The sequence below is a fragment of the Vicugna pacos genome, chromosome 5 (genome assembly GCF_048564905.1).
Source record: "Vicugna pacos chromosome 5, VicPac4, whole genome shotgun sequence".
NCBI lineage: Eukaryota > Metazoa > Chordata > Mammalia > Artiodactyla > Camelidae > Vicugna > Vicugna pacos.
This window is the reverse complement of record NC_132991.1, coordinates 34,676,665-34,697,276: the sequence shown is the minus strand read 5'-3', so window position 1 is coordinate 34,697,276 and position 20,612 is coordinate 34,676,665. Positions and strand designations below refer to the sequence as shown.

General features: G+C 49.2%; 1 protein-coding gene across 9 annotated transcripts in view; it reads right to left on the bottom strand.

Moving 5' to 3' along the window:
* Window positions 1–20,612, bottom strand: part of TANC1 (tetratricopeptide repeat, ankyrin repeat and coiled-coil containing 1) — a 207,195-nt gene that overhangs the window by 8,114 nt on the left and 178,469 nt on the right. For all 9 annotated transcript variants that reach the window (XM_072961020.1, XM_072961024.1, XM_072961023.1 and 6 more), the window contains 5 exons: window positions 19,178–19,414; window positions 17,167–17,352; window positions 14,706–14,784; window positions 1,646–1,779; window positions 286–409 (listed from right to left, as the gene is read on the bottom strand). In XM_072961020.1, coding sequence (XP_072817121.1) covers window positions 286–409; window positions 1,646–1,779; window positions 14,706–14,784; window positions 17,167–17,352; window positions 19,178–19,414 — 760 coding nt within the window. The remainder of the gene's footprint in view (window positions 1–285; window positions 410–1,645; window positions 1,780–14,705; window positions 14,785–17,166; window positions 17,353–19,177; window positions 19,415–20,612) is intronic.

Genomic DNA, 20,612 nt, shown 5'->3' with positions numbered 1-20,612 from the left:
CAGCGTAGACCATGACCTCGGAGAGCCGGCCCGAGGCAAACCCTTCCACACCTGCAAGTGCCCGGCCTGGACGGCAGGCAGCAGGCCTGTGAAACCTGAAGCCGCCGGGTACGTGGGAGCCACTGCCTATTCCCTCTCCTTGCGCACAGGTTAGAAAATGTCCATGACAAAAAGACTAAACAGGTTGAAAAAAAAATTGAATCAGAATGTCCTAAATGGGTCTGCCAAAGCTCTTTTCTTTTTCCATCCAAGGGAATCCCCTGCAGGGGCGGCCAGTGCTGCTACCTTTTGAGAGGAGAAACTCCACGGTGCTCAAGTGCCCTTCACAGGCAGCCACCATGAGGGGTGTCCGGCCCTGCTTGTCACTGAGGTTCACGTCACAGCCGCGGTCCAACAGCAACCTGACGATCTGAAAGGAACACTAGGAATTACATGTTCCCGACTGCCCCTTAAACCACGTGCTCTCTACCCAGGCAGGGCTTCCTACCGGTAACAGCCATGGGGCTGGTAAAATCTTTCTATTGTGTTCCTCTGAACAGAATCTGCTTCCAGATACATCTTCTTTTTAAAACGCCCAATTCAATGCTGTATCCATAGAGCATGCACTTACATGGCAGAAATTTGGGGGTGGGGGGACACCAAGCAGTCAAGCGATGACAGGACTGCCACCGTGGGGTCCAAGGGGCGGCTGCGCAGCCTCAGGGAGAGCACCGGGTCAGGGCCCGTGCGGTGCGGGCTCTGCGCTCCTGCAGGGGAGACGCCCGCCCACCCTCTGTCCTCAGCAATCGGCTTCCCAAGGCTGGGGACTGGGGGGACAGCTGGATCCTGGACCGTCAAGGTGAGGGGTTTTTAGCAAAGATTCTTGGAGGAGAGTCAAAATTACGCGTTAAAAGTGCATGGCGAAAAGGGGACGAAATCCCAGCGTGGCGCTTCCTACGACGACCATCCCGGCAGGAACGGCCCTGCCCAGAGGTCCAGTCTCTCTCCTTCTTGTCTTTTCGCCACAACAGCAACAGAAGGTGGCACAGCCCCACCGTCTTCTTGTTCTCAACACACTGAAGACATGTCCCAGCTTCCCCACAGCTCAGGAAGCACTGAGCCCAGGAGAGGGGTTTAGCCGGGGCATCGCGCGGAGCTGTGAGGGTGGAGGGGAACGGACAGGGCGCACCAGGCGCTTGGAAAGAGGGTAGGGGAGAAGCCAAAATCTTGGTGGGGGAGCATTCCCAGCTCCTCCCAACAGAAATGGCAGGAATCAGGCCTGACGCGACTCCATGATGTAAACCCAGGTCTAGAAAATTCTTCCTATCATGGACATGGTGAGATCCACTTTTCTGTACCTGTGTGTAACCTGGTGCCAGGCATGGGGTAGATACGTGGTCACTGTTTACAAAATGAAGAAGTAAAGGACTGAAGAGCTGCTCACAAGGACCCCTTGTTGCCTTGAATTGAAAGCAGCAATATGTCGCATCCAGTAAAAGAAACCAGCCAAATCAAGGTGCAGGACCAGAGGGAAAAATGCTTCCTTTTCCAAAGAGCACAAGCAGGAATCAAGAACATGAAAGAGACAGGGCCCAGCAGGGGAGATGGGCAATAGTGAACTCTATCCCACTCATTGCTTCTGAAGCATCCAGGGTCCCCTGGGTACCTGCCAATGCCCCTGGCGTGCCGCACAGAACAGTGGGGGGACCCCTCTCCTGTTCGTGCGAGACACAGCAGCCCCACGCTCCAGCAGCAGCTCGCAGACCTCCAGCTTCCCTCGTCCTGCAGCGGCCGTCAGGGCTAAAGGAAAGTCATGGGAGGAGGAGTCTGTTAGCATGTGGTGGCTAAAGGTGGCCCCAGATCCTTTGAACTCCACCCACTGAGAGGAAGGGGACTACATATCTTGCCCCCTGGAATCTGGGCAGGCTCTATGACAGCTTGGACCAATAGAACGTAGCAGAAAGGATGCTGGGCGCCCTGGGCCTGGGGCAGGTGACTTCCACTTCCTTGCAACACTCCTCAGAACCCGGATGCCACGCTGTGAAGAAGCTCAAGCAGCCCCGAGGCGGGACCCACGGGGGAAGCTCTGCGTGGTCGACGTCCCAGATGAGCTCTCAGCACACAGCCAGCAACAAACGGTCACCCATGTGCAAGTGGCATCCCCAGACTGAGTCCGGCCACCCCAGCTAGAGCTGTGTGAGCAGAGATGAGCCATGCCCACACGGCCAGCCAGCATTGTAGATTCAGGAACCACTAAGTGTTATGGGATTGTTGCTTTTTCACAGGAAGAGATAACCAGAATATGGTGTAGCACAGAGATCAGTGTTGTTGTCCAGTCCTGTTTCTTACCCTAAAGTCATACATTTCAATCAACAAGGACTAATAATTCCTGAGGCAGTAAGAGCACATCACATCACTCCTGCCTTCATGGAGCTCAGCCTCTCTGCAACGGGTCAAGATTCTGGATTTAGAACGTCAGGAAAGCAAAAAGGATGGTCAGACCCTAGAAGGCCATGAGTGCCCAGGCGAACAGCCCCAGGTGGGCCCCTGGTGGCGGAGGTGCCGTGGAAGGTCAGCCAAGGACAGAACAGAAATGGTAGGAAGGGAAAGAATACAGAGCAAGGGTCCTCGTGATGACCTCACATCAGTGTTTGTGCCTCCCCATAATGCTCGACTCTATCCCTGGGACAGTTCTGGTTTTAAATACGGCCTCACACCTATACATTTCCGGTTTCCTGAATGGATTAAGCATTCCTACAGATCAGTCAGATGCCTCATTATGAAAATTAGGAAAACACAGGCACAGGACCTCACAGAAGGTTAAGACCAAAGGCCAAAGAACTTATGAAAAGTGCCCAACCTCACCAGCAGTCCAAGTGATTGAGAGATGGGACTCACTGCCGGCTGAAGACATCCTACTCCCCAACCACCCCCCAAGCAGGCTCATGCCCGGGGGTGCCTTGGAGCACACGGGGAGGCTGCTCGTGATGGCCCCTCACTGAGGCAGCCCAGCTGGCTGTGCACAGCCCACCCCCACCAGTAACTCCTGGTGCAACCACTACACAGCAGCAGCAAACGCTATGCAGTTCAGTGTGATATCTGTCCAGTCTGGGCCTGATCTTCCTCTGAGGAACAAAGAGGTTGCCACCTGCTGCTTTACTAGTTGTCTCAAGACTGGGCCACCAGAACAAGACACAGTGTAGAAGCTACTGTGGATCTCAACCACGGGGGACCATTCCTACCTGTGTTACAGGAACAGGCTGGTTGTCACCCATCCTACTACGTCTAAACTTGTAGGTAAGTCATAAACGAATACCGTAAACAGCCCAGTATTTATATTGGTTTATATGCTGACGCATGTGGTGGAAGTAGGGTTCCCATACCTACATGTTTGAACACCGGAGGCCAACGTGATCCTGTCTGTCCTGTGAGCACCCACACTACGGGGCCTGGTCCCACTGCCCGGCACGTCCCTCAGTCCACTCCTGCCAGGGTGTGACTGTCAACGATTCCTATAACGCCTGGGCCTGGGGGCGCTTTTACAGACACTGGATGGACGCGACCTCCTGCACCCGAGGCTCCTCTGCAATCTTCCTCCACTGAGGGAGCCCTCCACCGACTACACGCTGACAGTGGCCAGGGGCGGGCACCCAGCTATGGGTGGGGATGCCCTGGAAGGAGCAAACTCAGGGCCCTCCCCTTTGACGAGGCCTGAGGCAGCTGGTCCGCCATATCGTTCCAGTCTCTTTTATTTGGCAAACAAGGTTCGCTCACATTATAATTGGGGGGGGGGGGGTGCTTTTAAGTCAGGATTTCTGTTGCAGCTGCTACAGATTTTTCACAACAGCACATCAAAAATAACTGCCAGGCACTAAAAATAGGGCCCTGTGTTTCAAGAAGGCGCCAGAGAAGCCAGAAGTGAGAGCAGCTGACGGTGGGAGGAGAGTGCCACCCCGGGCCTGCCGTGGCGCTGGGTCCCTTCTCTTCCTTTCCAGTCGGACGGGCTGCACACCTGGGGACTGGCTTCCTTTCGAGGTGAGAAAGCACCTGCCAGCACAAGCTGAGAGTCTCACACAGCTCGCCTACCAAGGGTCACACTGCACACGAACGCCTCCTGAGGTGCCCGCTTTCCAGTGATACTGCAAACCCAGGACCTTTTCTACTCAGATTGAATCTTTTTGGCCTCATCACTCAGGACCCCTGAGGCTAGGGTTTATCTCAAGTTCCAGGCCCACAAGGATTTAAGGATACCATATTCGGAAATAAGAGACAGAAGAGTCAACCACAAGCTTAAACAAACAAAATCATGCAGAACTCTGCTCAGGAATTCCAGCTATTCTGCTGAAAAGGCTGTCCTCAGAGCTGACCCCGGACTCTAACAAGGGTCAGTGCGCTCTGCCTGGACGGAGGAGAAGGGGGAGAGGACCAGGATGGGAGGGGAGAGCGCCCAGCAGCGGGGCCAGGCCTTGTCTTCTGCCCAATGGAACTCAAAGAGGAACAAGAAACAAGGCTGGGTATGAAACGGTGGCTCTGAAAAAAATCAATCTGAGCTCATGGCACTTCTCAGGACTCAAATTAAACCTTATCTCTCTGACCTGCAAAATCCTCAACAAGATGGCATTTTTCTAATTAAATTCCCATGAAAGTATCATTTTCCGACTAAATTTACCTCGACAATATGATCTTTCATCTTCAGCGCATGAGTAGACTTGTCATGGCAGCTGTTCATTTTAGGAAAACCCAAATGACACTCCACAGTATGAAATCCTCACTGAAAACATCAGTGAAATTCGGTTCTTTGTGAAATGGATAACTGGCTGGAACCTACTGTGAGTTAAAGTTCTCTGGGCAAAGATGTGATTAACAAAAACTCAACTGTCAACGTGCCTGGAATACAGTCATTCCCTGAACGGGGCTGCTTATAACATTTTACAGCAGATCTGTCCCTCAAGCACACGGGGATGTGTTTCCGGGCACGGGCCGGCCAGCCAGAGGGTTTCAACAATGGACTGTCCCCCACCCCCAACATGCTTCTGTCCCAGCTTAGAGACTGAGGGAAGGGTGACAGGCCAGTGCACACACAGGCAGTTCCCTGCTCCAGACAGTGACATTACACATGGATGACCCAGGCCACCTTCCAAGGCCCGGGCTGAACACATGAGCCCAGTTTGCCCCCAGCAGAAGCACCCCTCCTGTGGGCTGGGATGGCCGAGAGGGTGACGGGGACGGGATGGCTCAGCTTTGCTGCTGTGCTTGCTTTTACTGGCAATTCATTTCCTAACATACTGACTTTTATCATCTTTTATAAAAATGGATGGAAAAATGAATATTAGTAAGCAGCAGCGTTCTCACAAATGTCATCCAGTTTGTGACCAAGATGGAAACCACTAGACAGAGGCAGAGACGACTGAACCTCGGCCGGAGGCTCGCTGGACAAGCCCCACTCAACTGTAAAGGGGGAGAACAAAGGGAAAAGGAGCACATGGAACACTGGGAAAGGCCCAGCTATTCCTTTTAAAAGGTGCAGCGTAATTAGGGATTTCATGGTTTTTCAGACCTCTCTGGGAAGGGCAGCCCCTCCTCCTGCGCTTTCTACTAACTGACCTCTCAAGTTGTTACGGCAGAGGCTACACGGCCTGTGTCTGGCCTTGCTGCCCTCTGGGTCTGGGCAGGGCTGCCACTCAGGGAAGCTGGCGTCAGACTGAATGGAAGGAGCACCCTGACCCCTGCCCCAAAAGCCAGGCAACACCCCTGGCTCCCTCAGCCCGCCTCCCCCTTCTAGGAACAGGCCACGGTCTATAAAAACTCAACCCCACAGCTTTGCTTTGTTAGGCATTTCCTTCCTCCCCGAGGGAGGGGAGGGCTTCCATTAGAAGAACTTCCCAACAGCTATAAATTCTCATCTCTGCAAAGATCTGAAACCGCGACAATACAAAGGATAAAATGAAACACAATAAAGACTGCTCTCACTGAGAAATGCCACTGCAAAATTGGGAGGCAAGCCCCCAGGGGCCGCCAGCACCTCCAGCACCTCCAGCCTTGACAGACGGCTGCGCGGGGAGGGGCCCAGCCACTCAGTGACCTTAGGAGCGGAAAAAGCCAGCACGGTCCAGATACTCTCGGAATCTCACGAGTGGCTGTTTGGAACACTTTCCTTATTGTTCTGACCCTTCCTTTCTCCATTTGGCAGAAGTCTCCCAGGAGGGCCTGCAGCTGCAGGCCGGGCTGGGGTCGAGGAGAGGGAATCTGTTTCAAGGCCACAGGCAGCAGCCAGGCAGCACCTAAGAAGCTTGCCTCCCCCACCACATCCGCCCATTTCCCACTGAACTACTTATAAAACAAGGCAGGACTCAAATCTGAGGAACCAAGACAGTCCTGACATGTTATTCCAGTTCTGGTGTAAAACATGCTGTCGTCAGGCTCTGCACACAAACTAAACACGAACCTCAGAGTGCCGAGGAATTTTTTTTAAAGAAATAAAATGTGCTGTTGCCACTAAACGGGGCTTCACGAGTGACCAAAATTCTTCTATCCTCTATATCCGTGAAGTAATTGCAAAGTAACTAAGATTAGGTCACTTCAGCATTCATTCAATACTCTATCGTGACTAAATGTATGGTATATATTACAAAATATATTAATTATTACAAAACAATTAATATTAATAATCAACTCATCACAACCTTGGTAGCATGTTATATCTGTTGAACACTTACAACTGCCAAGCTCTGGGCAAAATACTACATGTGAATTGTTACTTAGTCTCGACAAGAATCCTTGGAACTAGATGATTATTATTGTCCATTTCACTGAGGTGAAGGAACTGAGTTACAGCATTTGCCCTGAATCATGAAGCCGCTTCAGTGTCAGTCAGGAATTAAACCCAAGCAGCCGAATGAACCTGGAGCCATGCTATCAAAATAGGAAGATCCTGCCATGTTTTAATAATATACTCTGACACTTGTCTAGTGCTTCCTATGTGATGCTTCGTGGCCTTCCGATTCATAAATTCACTTAATACACAACTAGCTTCTATCAGGCAGGTACCACTATCCTGGTTTTACAGATGAGGAAAATAGGGTCCAGAGAAGTTCAGCTACTTGCCTCAGGTCACACAGCTACTGGGAGGCAGGACAGAATTTGAAGTCAGGGAGTCTGGCTGGAGTCTGAGTTCTTAGCTCTTGCACCTTTGCCTCCAGGAAAAATATCCAACTAATCAAACAGACAATGAGTGCTGTTTTAGAACAAGAGAACCAGAAAACACTTTTCTTCTCCTGGAGAATGGTTATGCTTTCCCCCACAGACACTCAGAATAATCTGTAATGACCGTGCTCCCTTCTAACTCTGGGCACAGGGCATCCTAAGGCCAAAACAGTAGCTCAACCTGGTGAACATTCAGGACGTTATGACAGGAGCATCCATGCTGTTCCTCATGTCCCCTTCCTGACTTTTTTCTTTTTTCTTTTTATGTATTATTTCAAATAAGCCTCTCCAAATCCTTTGAGAAATAATGTATGCTATAAATAAACATAAATTCAATTTAAAAACAATTTCCTAAAACAGGGATGACAGAAATCACATTTCCTCCTACAGACACTGTGCCAAAAATCTATCAGAAGATTGCCGCTTTGAGCAGCTGTCGCTTCTGAAGTGTGCAGAGAATGCTCACATTTGTGATGGACCCTCTTACACGCCAAAGTGTTTAAAGCACGTACAACCTGCTGCTCCTCCTTCTCTCCCGCAGGGGCCAAGTGTGGGCCGAGGAGAATGGAGTTATGTGCAGGGCTCCATGTGAGGGGTCTGTGTAAAAAGGGGGTGTTTCAACGAAACCAATCTACTCAAGTGCACATCCGGTCTCAAAAAAAGAAAGAATCCAAGTATCATTTCAACAAGGATCTGCAAGGATCGATGATGATTTTTCTGCAGGAGAGCACGTAAACTGTGCACGGTCCTGCCAACAACGATGGACTCAAAGAACAGACAGCCATGTCTGTGGGTAAGGAGGCTGTAAGCTACCAAAGCGTAGATGAGCACCCCTTTTCATGTTGAAAGCTGAAGCTCTGCTTTTGTTTTTTAATGAACAGCTAGGAACTCACTAGAACAACGGACTCTGTACAGTGAAAACAGTGTGAGGAAGGTGGTGCACAGGGTCCTGGGAAGCGGTCAAGCCACCAGTTCACCTGCACCTGAGATGTCTCTGCGGGTCTCCACAGGCACCTCATCTGCCCTGTAGGAACACAGGGAACACAGGTCAGCTGACCTCTGCTGTCCTTCAGCAAAGGAGGGGACTCTGAAACATACCTCATGAGAGGCAAACCCCAGGGGTCTGCCACAGCAGGAGAGGCACAGGGTGTGGACAAACCCAGTCCCCTTAGTTCTTACCCCTAAATCCCCTCCACTGTTGGGTGACCCCCACACCTATCTCTGTCTTTCCAGAGCCTGCATTACCCCCTCCCCCAGAGTCCTACCTCACCTCACTGTGTCCCTCCCCTCACAGTCCTAGGTTACCGCCCCATCCCCTCCCTTCAGGGTCCTGAGCGCCCCTTCTCCCATCCTCTCCAGAGTTCTGGGTTCCCCACACCATTCCCCTCCCTTCCAGTTCCTGGGTCACCCCCACCATCTAGGATCCTGGATTATACCCCCACCAGCACCCTCTAAGGTCCTGGGTCACCCCTCTTCCATGCTTTTATGCTAAGGACAATCAAGAACATCTACCTTTGTTAGGACTGACAAACATGGATTTCCACTAGTCTTACTGCACTTTTCCAAAACAAACATGAGCGCAGGAAGGAATGCCTGGACAAGGATTTTCCAACAGCAGTACCAGTGAGATGCTCAGGACCTTCAAAAACACAGATATCTTAAATGTACAACAGCAAGTCATTTAGTGCTTCTCTACAGGATACACTTGGCAAATTCCTTAACACAAATCCTCTGCGTGCCCCAACAAGCATGGGACCAGTTCTTTTCCTTCCAGTCTCTCACCCGAAATTCTGCCCTGAGATGCACACACATGTGTGAAGGCCAAACTCAATCCAGTAAGTCTCAACTTTACTTTAAATGCTCACCAAACAATAGCCCTCCTCTCTCCAAAGAACCTAAGGTAAAATCTGAATGAACAAAGGGGGCATTTTTAAATCAACAATCAGGCATCCTGTTGCCTGGTGTGCATGCACTGAGCTCCGGGGTGGCCCTGGGCGTGATGTGCTCAGCTGCCCATGGTCCCTGCCACCAGCGCTCACCTCCAGGAGGGCGAGCAGAGCCCCAGAGTGGAAACTGAAGGAGCTGCATGGAGACGCGAGGGAAACTTAAAACATCAGGATGCGATACAGCTCCTTACCCGGCGTCCCGGCCCCAGAAGGAAATTGTGTGTGTGTGTGTGTGTGTGTGTGTGACTGAGCTTATTTACAAACTAAAGTATTTACCACCTAAAAGAGCAGGGACAACATAGAAAAACACTTTACATGAAATATTTCAGTCAGACTTCTGACTCCCTCTGATGGGCATCCCCACTCAGAAATTAGGGAAGGGCAGCCCTTGCAAGCAGTCAGCTGAAGGGCAGGGCACCGTCCTAACGGTGTGTGAGCCCAAGGGCTCCGAGCCTGCTGGCAGACTGGTTACAGAGCAGTCAGGATTTCCAACGGGACAACCGCGTGAGGGTGCAGCAGACCCTGGGATGGGCAGCTGGGCTGGGAGGGAGATATTATGGATACAAAGGTGGGGCTGGCAGAGGCCATTCTGGCCTGTCAGCTGTGTCCACGCTATGAGTGGTGGCTGACAGTCTTGTTCCCAAAGATGCAACCCAGCACCCACCACACTGATAATGGGTTTGAGAGCATCTAAGCCTGCCTGGAATCCAGCAAGACATGACCTGAGCTATGAGAGACACAAAGACACCAGAGGACTGTGTTCCTATGAGCAACCAGGCTCCTCACCACTCCCCTCCCACAACAAAACTCCTCCCAGATTTTCTGCAAAGTAAACGTCACCTACGCTAAAAGTTACATAGCTTTGTTTTCTTTAAACCCTCCTGTCCGCTCAGTTAACACCTACGTAACAAGCACCAGACAAGGTCAGCGGCTAGTGGACACCGGATAGGACAGCACAGAGAGCGAGCATTTCTTTCCATCATCACAGAAAGTTCTACCAGACAACACTAGAGCAGACACAGTCACCTCACAGAGATGAGCACAAGAGACCTGGAAATTTCTGCCCTCATGAAGCCCACAATCTGGGGACAACAGGCTTTTGCCAAACAAGCAATATCAACAATCAAAATTGTAAGTGAGATGTACTACGAAGGAAATTGCCAAGTGACCCCGAGAAGTCAGGGCTGGGAAGGCTTTGCTTATAAGAGAGGCATATGTACACGAAAAAAAAAAAAAGGCAAATGCTGAAATAGAAGGGCCTCTATTCCCCTATAATATACAGAGAGAAGTCTGACCAGAAGCAGACAGCAGGCTTACAGCCTTGAGGGCTGCCTGGAGCTGGAAGCGCAGCTCCACTGACAATTCACAACAGCATGAGGTCACCAGTTAGGCATCTCACTCATTTCAGTTTGGGCTGATTCCCATCAAACACTGACAAGGAAACAGTAACCAGTTAGGTCAGGACTTCCTGGGATGTGGAACGCCTGAGACAGAGATCACACCAGCATCTGATGGGTTCTGGTCCTGGTCCAGGCTGCCCAGAGACCATGGGATCAAGACCATCCCACCAAGCGTGTGAATGCCTTGAGCAAAGGGTAGAGCTGGAGACACACCTAGGAGCTTCTCACGCCTCCTCCATCTGAGTGCCTGTCACACTCCTTCACCTGAGTGAGCACAAGGGGAAGCACCTAAGAACTACAGGACTGATTTTTGAAGGGCTGGATCTAAGCATCAAACAGACACAAAAAGCAAATGGTTCCACTTGCTGGTGCAAAGGGAAACTTACATAAATTAAGCTCTCTGTTCTCCAAAACTGGTAGAAATACAAGATACCTTGTTTAATTGCACTTCGCAGATACTGTATTTTTTATAGACTGAAGATGTGTGTCAACCTTGAGTCAAAGCAAGTCTAGTGACACCATTTTTCCAACAGCATTTGCTCACTTTGTTTTTGTCTCACATTTTGATAATTCTTGTAATATTTCAAATTTCACATTATTACATATTTGTTATAGTTACCTGTGATCAGTAATCTTTGATGTTACTATTGCAAAAAATTACAACACATTGAAGGCTCAGATGATGGTTAGCATTTCTTTAGCAATAAAGTATTTTTAAAGTATGTACATTCTTAAAGACATAATGCTACCGCAAACTGAATGGACTAGACTACAGTACTGTGTAAACGTAACTTTTGTATGCACTGGGAAACCAAAAGATGTGTGTGACTTGCTTTATTGTGATACTCACTTTATTACCACAGTCTGGAACTGAACCCACAGTACCTCCAAGGCACGTCTATATTCTGCAATTTTTCTAAAAGTTCTTAGATTTACTGCAATAAATCCCCAAAGTAAGCATTGCTACCATTTTTGATAAATGTCTTAAAAATCTACTATATACTGTCTTGTCTATTTACACCTAAGACAGGAATCATCCCCTTCTAGGGTGACATTTGGTGACTCCAGGTCATCAGCAGGGAGATGCTCAGGGCACTGAAGGCACAAGACCGAGCCTGCTGCCACCACCACCTCACGGACTGCCCGAGTGAGGAGGGGTCTCCCAGGGGTCCGTGTTCCCTGGGCTCCCTCCTCCCTGGCTGCCAGCCATCATCATCTCTCATGGAAGACCTGTCGGTTCCAGTCAGCAACAGGCATGAAAACCACACTTTTGCAACGTGAAGCAGATCCCCTGGGATCGCAGGGGTCTCTCCTGGCCGAAAAGCGGAAGAGGATTTTGTGCACTGATTAAGTGCCCCCACTTCGGGAATGTGGCTGTGAGAGGAGAGATGGACAGGTAGCTGTGCTCCAAAAAGGGGGGCACGGCTGCTTGGAAACCAACAGGCCCTTCAAAGATGGGCAGGTGAGCCAAGAACAGACCACGGAGACGCTGCCTTGTAACCCCATCAGCGGGTATTTTAGAGCCAAGCTGTGCATAGCTAACCTATACTGAACAGACCTGCATGAACCCATGTTAAGGGTCAAGGAGAAATAACGAACTGCATTAATCACACAAAGTTTCCGGTTGTTCCGTCACCTCCCACGCCCCAGACAGGATCGCTCTTGGGCTCCTACCCTCAAGCTGTGGCTGGAGACAGCCCAGCTCTATTCTAGGGTGTTTCAGACACAGAGCTCCACTGATTACGCTGAGCAAGGAGGACCAAACAAAGGCAGGAAGCAAAACCACCGCGTGCACTTCCGAGGGCCCCGGCAGTTAGAAGCAGCGCACGGAGCAGCGCGGCCCACCCAGGCTGCAGAACGCCCGGTGGCAGCCTGGTGAGAGCAAGGGCTGTAAGCTGACCCGCGCACTCACACTGTCACCATCCTCAGGGCCTCCTCTTCCAGAAGGCACTCGGAGCTGGGTGAAGTGGGCCCTACAGGGCCGAATCCCAAACACAGACCTCACGACCTGGGCAATGCTGCACATCTGTGAGCAAAGCCCACATTTGCAGGTGTTCTCTCATCTAAGACTCCCTCTACAAGATGTCAAAATATTCCTCCGACAACCACAGACATGAAAATTAGGAGGGTCTGGGCTAGCGGACGTTTTTGAAAACACACAGGAGAAAGGTATCAGAGAGAAAAATGCAGAGCAGGCAAGACTGGTTTTATGGACATGCAGTCTACACAGAGCTGCTGGGACCTCTAAGTCTGAGCAACAGCACTTAGCTTTCTCTTCGTTTATATTTTGTAAAATGTCTCTCAAATTCTCGGTTGAAGAAATTCACCTTAATTAATGCCGCCTGAAGAAAGGGGTGACCTGCTTCTCAGGCTGCAAAGTGGTCTGAAGGTTATGCAGGAGGCTCTGGAAGGGAGGGGCTGAACTTTAACCCATCCTTTCATTAAGACGGACGGGCATCTGCAGTTTCTCTTACGCGGCTCTTCAGCCAGCAACCCAGCGAGTCTCAAGGGGTGGGAGGGGGTGGTGACTGAAACTCAGGACTGGTCATCTCAAGACCAAACAGACCACTCACACACAGTCCTCAAAATGCAGCCCTTATCTGCTTCTCTGGATTTTTTTCTTCCAGAAAGAAAAAAACATCTTTAATATTAAAGGTTGGAGATTCTCATTCGAGCTAAGTGTGGGCCGTCACTACCACCAGCGCCGACCCTCATCATCGCCACTGGGACCTCTCAGTACATGTCACTGTGAGGCAGGGACCTTCCTTCTCTCAGTGGTTCTCCACTTGTCCTGAAGCCATGAGCCACCTGAAACCACCCGGATGCCTGTTAGAAGAGAGTCCTAGGCTCACCCTAGACCTAATGAATCAGAATTTCTAGGCTCAGCTGCCCCAGGGGTTCTGATCATTAGGTACATCTGGCCAAGACTGTCTCGTCTCATTGAGTCCTCACCAACAATCCTAGAAGCAGGTACGTATTTACCTCATTTGACAAAGAGGCAACATTACCCACCCGAGGCTGATAACCAGGCAGTGGAAGGCAGGGATTCGGACCTTCTAGCTGAGCACGAAGAAAGTCACGCACCCACCTTTTCAGCTTCCTGCTTCCCCACAACACAATGTGGAAGTGGTGGAAACTCTCCTCTCGCCACATTACAGAGCCGCCTGTACTATAAAGTAGGCGGAGGGAGGACTCCACAAGGAATTAGGCCCATATTTACATCTACATGCGTTTAGCCCCAGGCATAATCCAACCCCATGCGGGAGTCCTGCACTCCCCTCCCCCCACATTGCTACAACCAGGGTTGTAAGCCCCAAGCATGAGCCCGTGCTCCCCGCCAGGAAACTCGGAGGCTTTTCCTAAGTTTAAGTCAGCAGAGGGGCTCTGCACACTACCATTTGGCTTGTTAGGAAATAACTGAGAAGCATTTGGAAATAAATCTGTGCAAGAGAAATGGAAGTCATTCATACGACGTACACACACAGGACACAGCCTGGAAATGCATATGAAACACTCCTGGTTACAGCTGATAACTTCAAGTCTTATATTTCTAGTACCAATTCAATCAAGTGGAATATTTCAAAGCAGCATCATTTATATTAATTTCTGACGAGTAACCAACTCAGATCTTCATTAAGATGTATTGGTCTCCACCTTGCTTCCCACACTACAGTTAAACACCACTCCCCTCCACCCCCACCAACGGAGATGGACTGGGGAGCTGGTGTTCAGCATTTCAAGCAGAATCAGTCCCACTCTCCTTCCAGAAAGCAGGTCGGAGCCTTCCTCGCTGAGCACCTTTGATCCATCCGAACATGGGGCTAAAGTTCCTGGCCTGCTCACTCTGCACGACTCAGGAAGCCCAGGTTGGTTAGGACATGAGAAAACTCGCCAAAGCAGAAACCACCACCTTATTTGCGTACTTCCAGCCAACGTGCATCAGATGCACAGGGACAGCTAGTCTAATTCAAAATGATTCAAACTGAAACTGTACTTGCTTTTAGAAAAGTTCTACCAGTCATTTGGGAAGTTTTAAAAGCTCTACACTTCAAATGCTTTGTGATAAAGTAACAGGAGGACTAGACGCACCCCAAGCCATTCTTAAGGCAACTAGGCCAAAATGCGGGCTAAGACATCACAAAGCTGGCCCATCTACAAGAAGAGGAACCGCAATTACCTGTTTCTCCCCACAGCGTGTCGGTGCCACTGACGTCTATGTCATGTTCCTTTTCGAGCCCCAGCAAGCACTGGACCACCTGTCAGAAGTGGCAAGGTGATTTAATGAGTTCTCAAAGCCATATGTGCTCATTATATCCTATGTATCAAAGGAGAGAACGTGTTGTTTTTAAACCATGATTATCTCATGCTGCACAAGGAGAGACAATATAATGAAAACAGTTTTCTAGCGTAATTCATATGCTATTCACATTTTCACTTTGAGAAGAATTTTTAAAAAAAAAGACAGTGAATTTCAGCAACATTGTTCAGGATTACCAGGTACTCAGAATTCTAACGAATTCCAACATGACCTAAATACGCCAGCCTAATCAGCAAAGGGCAGGGGAGATCACACACAGTGCAGTTTCTGCATAAATTGCCAGAAGATGGTGAATCCCTTTTATCAGAAGGAAGGAAAACGAGGTGATGTATACCTTTCCAAGAAAATAGTTTTGTCCAAATGATTTTTCTACTGACAACATTCTTCTTCTCCTTCTGTCAAAGAGCAGGCTGGGTCACAGATGCAGAGGCAGGGGTACTGCTGGCTCGTAGGGAAAGGGAAGTATCTGAGCTCTGAACCAGAGCCGGCACCCACCCTGCTCACGTGCAGCGACAGGGGAACTCATCGAAGCCATTTCCCAGTCTCCCAATCCATTCCCTCTGCAGTGGGCTGAGTAAGGGCCCCCAGTACATTCACATCCTGGTCCCAGAAACCCATGAACGTTATCTTACATGGCAAGAGGGGATTTGTAGATGTGATTATGACTCTTGAAATGAAACGATTATTTTGAATTATCCAGCTGTACATTTGACATACACTTGACATGATCACAGAGGTTTATAAGAGGAACCGGAGGAACCAGCGTCAGAAGAAGGAGAAGACGGGGGCCAGGAGCCTGGTTAGAGCGAGGCACTCTGAAGACAGAGGCAGGGGCCGCAAGCTAAGGAATAAAGGTGGCTTCTAGAGGCTAGACAAAGCAGGGGAGCATCCCCTCTAGAGCCACCAGAAGGAACACAGGCTTCCCCACCCAACTTGATTTCAGCCTTCTGACCTGCAGAACAGTGTTTTCAGCCACCAAGTGTGTGGTCACTTGTTGTAACACCATTAGGAATGCAAAACACCCTTCAAGTCTTTCGGTGAACGAGTTCTGCCCTCTTTCATGAAATGGTTACTGGCTGTGCTGAGGCTGCTTTTTCACAGCTCCTCACAGCCAGCTTTAAAACAAGCTGAGACCAAGGTGACATCTAACATGACATTCACTGTCCCAAGATGATTTTTCACATTCTAGACCCACGCAGATTTAGGAAACAGTTTAAAGAGGAAAACCATCTACTTTCAGACATGTGTATTCAACATGCTCTCTCTGTATCTATGTATATGGGTATTTTAAAATATTTATATTTTTATTTTAAAGGAATAATAAATCCACTACATAGAAACATTTAACACATTTCTATAAAATGTTTATTTTTTCATTTTTATGAAATGAGTATTTTCTCCAAAACTAAAATGAATTGGGTAAGTCATCTGATGTTGTTTCACAAATTTGTAAATCTCGTCTATGTCTGTCTTAAGAGAAGACAGCTGCATTTTCTTATATGCTTCTGCGTTCGACTTATTGCAAAATACTGTGCTGGCTGGAGCAGTGTATGTGTGTATGCATGCACATGTGCACACGTGTGCATGTATGTGTGTGCTTGGATCTGCTACAGTGTTTTACATGCTAAAAGTCAGCCAGCCAGCTTTGCACCCAAATTTACTTTAAGTCATTGTAGGGGAGAATCTTGCAAACACTGGCAACTCTCATTGCTTGAAGATAATATAGAATGAGAAATACATGGAAGAGAGAGGATAAAATGTTATTAAATTCCCACATAGACGCAGAGACAGCAATGAAATCTTCAAACTAAGGAATACTAACACCTACCCAGAATAAGTGCTCAATTTAACTTCTGCAGGAAGTTTTCCTTCAGTGCAGGAACTGTGAATGACAAGCATTCTTCCAGGCCACCAGAGCACTGAAGTTCTATTTTTAAGAATCCTTAAAATACTCAAGAACAAATTTTGAATTAGGATTCCATGTGATTACTGTAAAAAGATCACAAAGACCCAAGAATGAATCAAAGCAGAACAAAGCCGACAGCAGGGCTAGAGGCTAAAAGGAGGAGGAGGGAAGAGAGGAGGAAAGAAGGCTGAGGTGAGAGTGAACACTGTGGAAGGGCTCCGTGGTGGGCCCCCACCCCGGGGTTTTCACTCTCAGGAGGAGGGCAGTAACAGAAGATCTTTACATGTGGTCAAACGACCTGCTACTTCTTGGACCCTCATTTTCTTTCACTCCTTCGGTGCATCACAAGCTAGCAACTCAGCAGAACGTGAAAGCTCCCAGTTTCCCAAGAAGGGCCCTGGCAGCCCCACTCACCGCGCTGTGGCCCATGCTGGCGGCCGCCGTCAGCGCCTGCTGCAGGGCCTGGCTCTTCCTCACCGCACCGGGCTGGGGTGGGCCAGCCGACCACTCGCAGGTCAGCAGGTACCGGAGAATGTCGCCGTGGCCCCGCAGCGCACTGTGGACCAGTGCGCACTGGCCCTTCTTATCCAAGTGGTCCACCTGGGGGGCAGGAGCAGGGGGAAGTCACAATTTAGCATCACTCGCCTCTGAGAACACGGTGCCCCACAATCGCTCTGCCCAAACCCCATCCCACTGCAGCTGTACCAGGGGTTCACGTTCCAACATGTCTTTCCAGAGATCATCGAGTCTCCCTCTGGATTACCGGTTGTGATGAATGCACAGTTCCAGGCCTAGAGTTCCCTCTGTAGAGCTAATGATCACAAGACAGCCTCCTTACTCCCTATGTCTCTCCAGCAGATGATTCAGAGCTCCGAATTCTCTGGGCAACAGGTGTGAGGACACAGACCAAAACCTACACTTCCCAACTTCGGTCCCTTGGGTGGAGTATTCTAAGTCTGCTGTGACAAGCTGTGATCTGGGGAGCAGAGCAGTTCTTGCTCATGTCACTGAGACAGGAAGGCCAGTACAAGGAAATCTGGAAACCCAGGTCTGAATGAGGAAAGGCAGGAAGGGACTTCAAGGGGCATTTTATTGGGGAAGGCAGGAGACCAGGACACGTCAGCATGCCACATGTGGCCACAAAGCCGGGAGGTGCTCAGGCACAAAGTGGGGGGTGGCTTCCTGACACTGCGTGCCTCCTAATGGTCCAAGAGGCAGCAGACAATGTGACATTCCCTGTCTACACTTGGGAACACTGGGCCGGAAGAGGACTCAGGGTCCAGCCTTGCCTCGCGTGCCAATTCTAGGGATGCTCTGCACGCCTACCCAGAGGCTTTGCTACAGCCACTGTGACCCTGTCCCTCTCCTATAGAACTTTCAGCTAGTCTCTGAATGAAGCGAAGCCACGGTTTGTTGGTGGAAATGGAGGTGTGATGATGGCCAGTAACGCACCCACTGGGAACACATAACAGCAGTATTTCCCTCCGTCCATGAGCTAAGGATGACCTGTCCCAAATGCTGTAGTTTTGAGAGAAAAAAACAAACAAAAAGGCTCCCATAGTCACTACAAGTTTAATGCCTTTTTGTTGAACTTTAAATATCCTAGCTAACTATAAAGAAGAAAGACAAGTATCAGTGACTTATTTCTGTTGGTATTCAAAAGCACATTCCCCGTTCCTGCAACGCAGTGCTTATCATAAACCTAAACAGAGTTGACTGTGAAAATGGCGCTGGTCTCATTTAATCTGTTAACACTGATGACAGTCCTAGAGTAACTTGTTTAACATTTCCTTCGTGTTGATATTGATATATTGATTTATTTAATGCTCACACCATAGCCCTGTGGTAGGTCCTGTTGTGCCCATTTTACGGATGAGAAGCCTGAGGCACACCAACTCAACTTGCCCAGTGTCTGAACTGGCGGTTGGGGAAATGAGGAGTTGGGGCCTTCTAGTTCCCACAGCCATATGCCTAAGCACGTGATTTCTAAGACCCACAGAATCCATTTTATTGTATTAAAAAAGATATGAAATGGAATGAGAAAAAACAAATTAAAAAAAAATATTTAAATCTTTTCAGCCAACCTAGTGCTGTGTTAAATCCTGTGATAAATTCCAGGGCAACACCTGCAGGCTTTTGAAAGGATGGCCCTACTCAGGCTGCTGGTGGCCAGGAGCCTCCTGCTCTCCTGCCTCTCCTGGGGCAGAATTTAACAGAGTTAAGAGCTTCAAGCAAAACACTGGGCCCCTGTCTCTCTGAAGCGGCACACTCCCACCACACACACCCACATCTGGCCTGGAGCCTGGAGCTCCACCCTTTCTGTTCTCTCCAAAGGGAGACTGGCCCAACCAGTGGTAATTCCCCAAGGATGTGAAACAACTCCCAGCCCTCATCCCCTCACCCCCGGGGGAAGGCTGCTGCTCACCTTGGCCCCCTTCTTGGCCAGCAGACACACCAGCCTCATGTGGCCGGCAGCCGCCGCGTAGCAGAGGGCCGTCATGCCGTTCTCCGACACTCCATCCAGGCAGGCGCCGAACTCCAGGAGCAGAGTGACCACCTCCTCGTGGCCGAGGTGAGACTGGACACACAGGATCGGGGCATTATTTAACACTTCAGTCCTGTAGTTCACGTTGGCCCCTCCCAAGATCAAGAGACGGCTCACCTGTTGGATAATGTCCCCCAGCAAGATTAATTTCTCACACAGATGTCAGTCAAGAACATATGTGTAGAAGGGAGGTATCCTTACTTTCATCCAGCGGTTCTCAAACTGCAGTATGCACCAGCATGACCTGGGAATGCACTGGAAGTGCGCATCCTTGGTGATGGGGATGTAAACAGCATGGCTGCCATGGAAAACAATGTGGAGGTTTCTTGAGACCCAGCAATCCCACTCTGGGTCCACATTCCAAGGAAATGAAGTCAGGAGCTCAAGATATCTGCCCTGATACGTTATTGCACCACTATTCCTAACAGCCAAGAGATGTAAGCCAACTGAAGTGTCCAAGGATGAATGGACAACAAAAGTGTCGTGTACACACAGAGGAATACTACTCAGCCTTTAAAAGGAAGGAAATCCTGTCACAGACCACACAGCTGAACCTTGAGGACATGAGGCCGAGTGAGACAAGTCAGTCATAGACAAATACCGTAGATTCCACTTACATGAGGTATATAAAGTAGTCAAATTCATAAAGAACAAAGTAGAATGGTGGGGCCAGGTGCCGGGAGAAGGGGGAAATGAGAGTTGCTTTATAGGTACGGAGTTTTAGTTTTATTCTGCAGAGCTATTATTGCACAATAATGTGGGTATATTTAACACTACTGAACTCTACACGTAAAAACAGGTAAGATGTATATTTCATGTTATAGGTTTTTTTAAAATTGCACTTAAAAATAAAAAATTTTAAATGTACGTTCTCTGGACTCAGACCTCGGGATTCTGTAGGTCCAGGGTGGGGCCTGCGGATGTGCCGTTTTAATGAATTCCCAGGTGATACTGAGGCTGTTGGTCTGGGGAACCACACTTTGAAAAACCACTGTTTGACCCACGAAGAGAAAATTCATTTTGGGGGAGGAGGCAATGCAGTAATCATCAGAGGAGTAAATAATTGATAGTGAGATAATAAAGCCAAAAGGAAGAGCAAATACTTTCTTTTCTTCACAAGGAAATGCACCTGCAAGGAAAGGCAGAGCACATGAAAATGTCTGTGTGCACCTGGGGTTGTTAGCAGCACAAGACTCCTAGAAAGTCACCTGCTTTTGCTACTAATGACTACATACACCACCCACTTAACTCCTCGGATGCAGATATCAGGGGGAGTTTGTTATCTGTAGACTTTAAAATAAAGTCACTGAATATA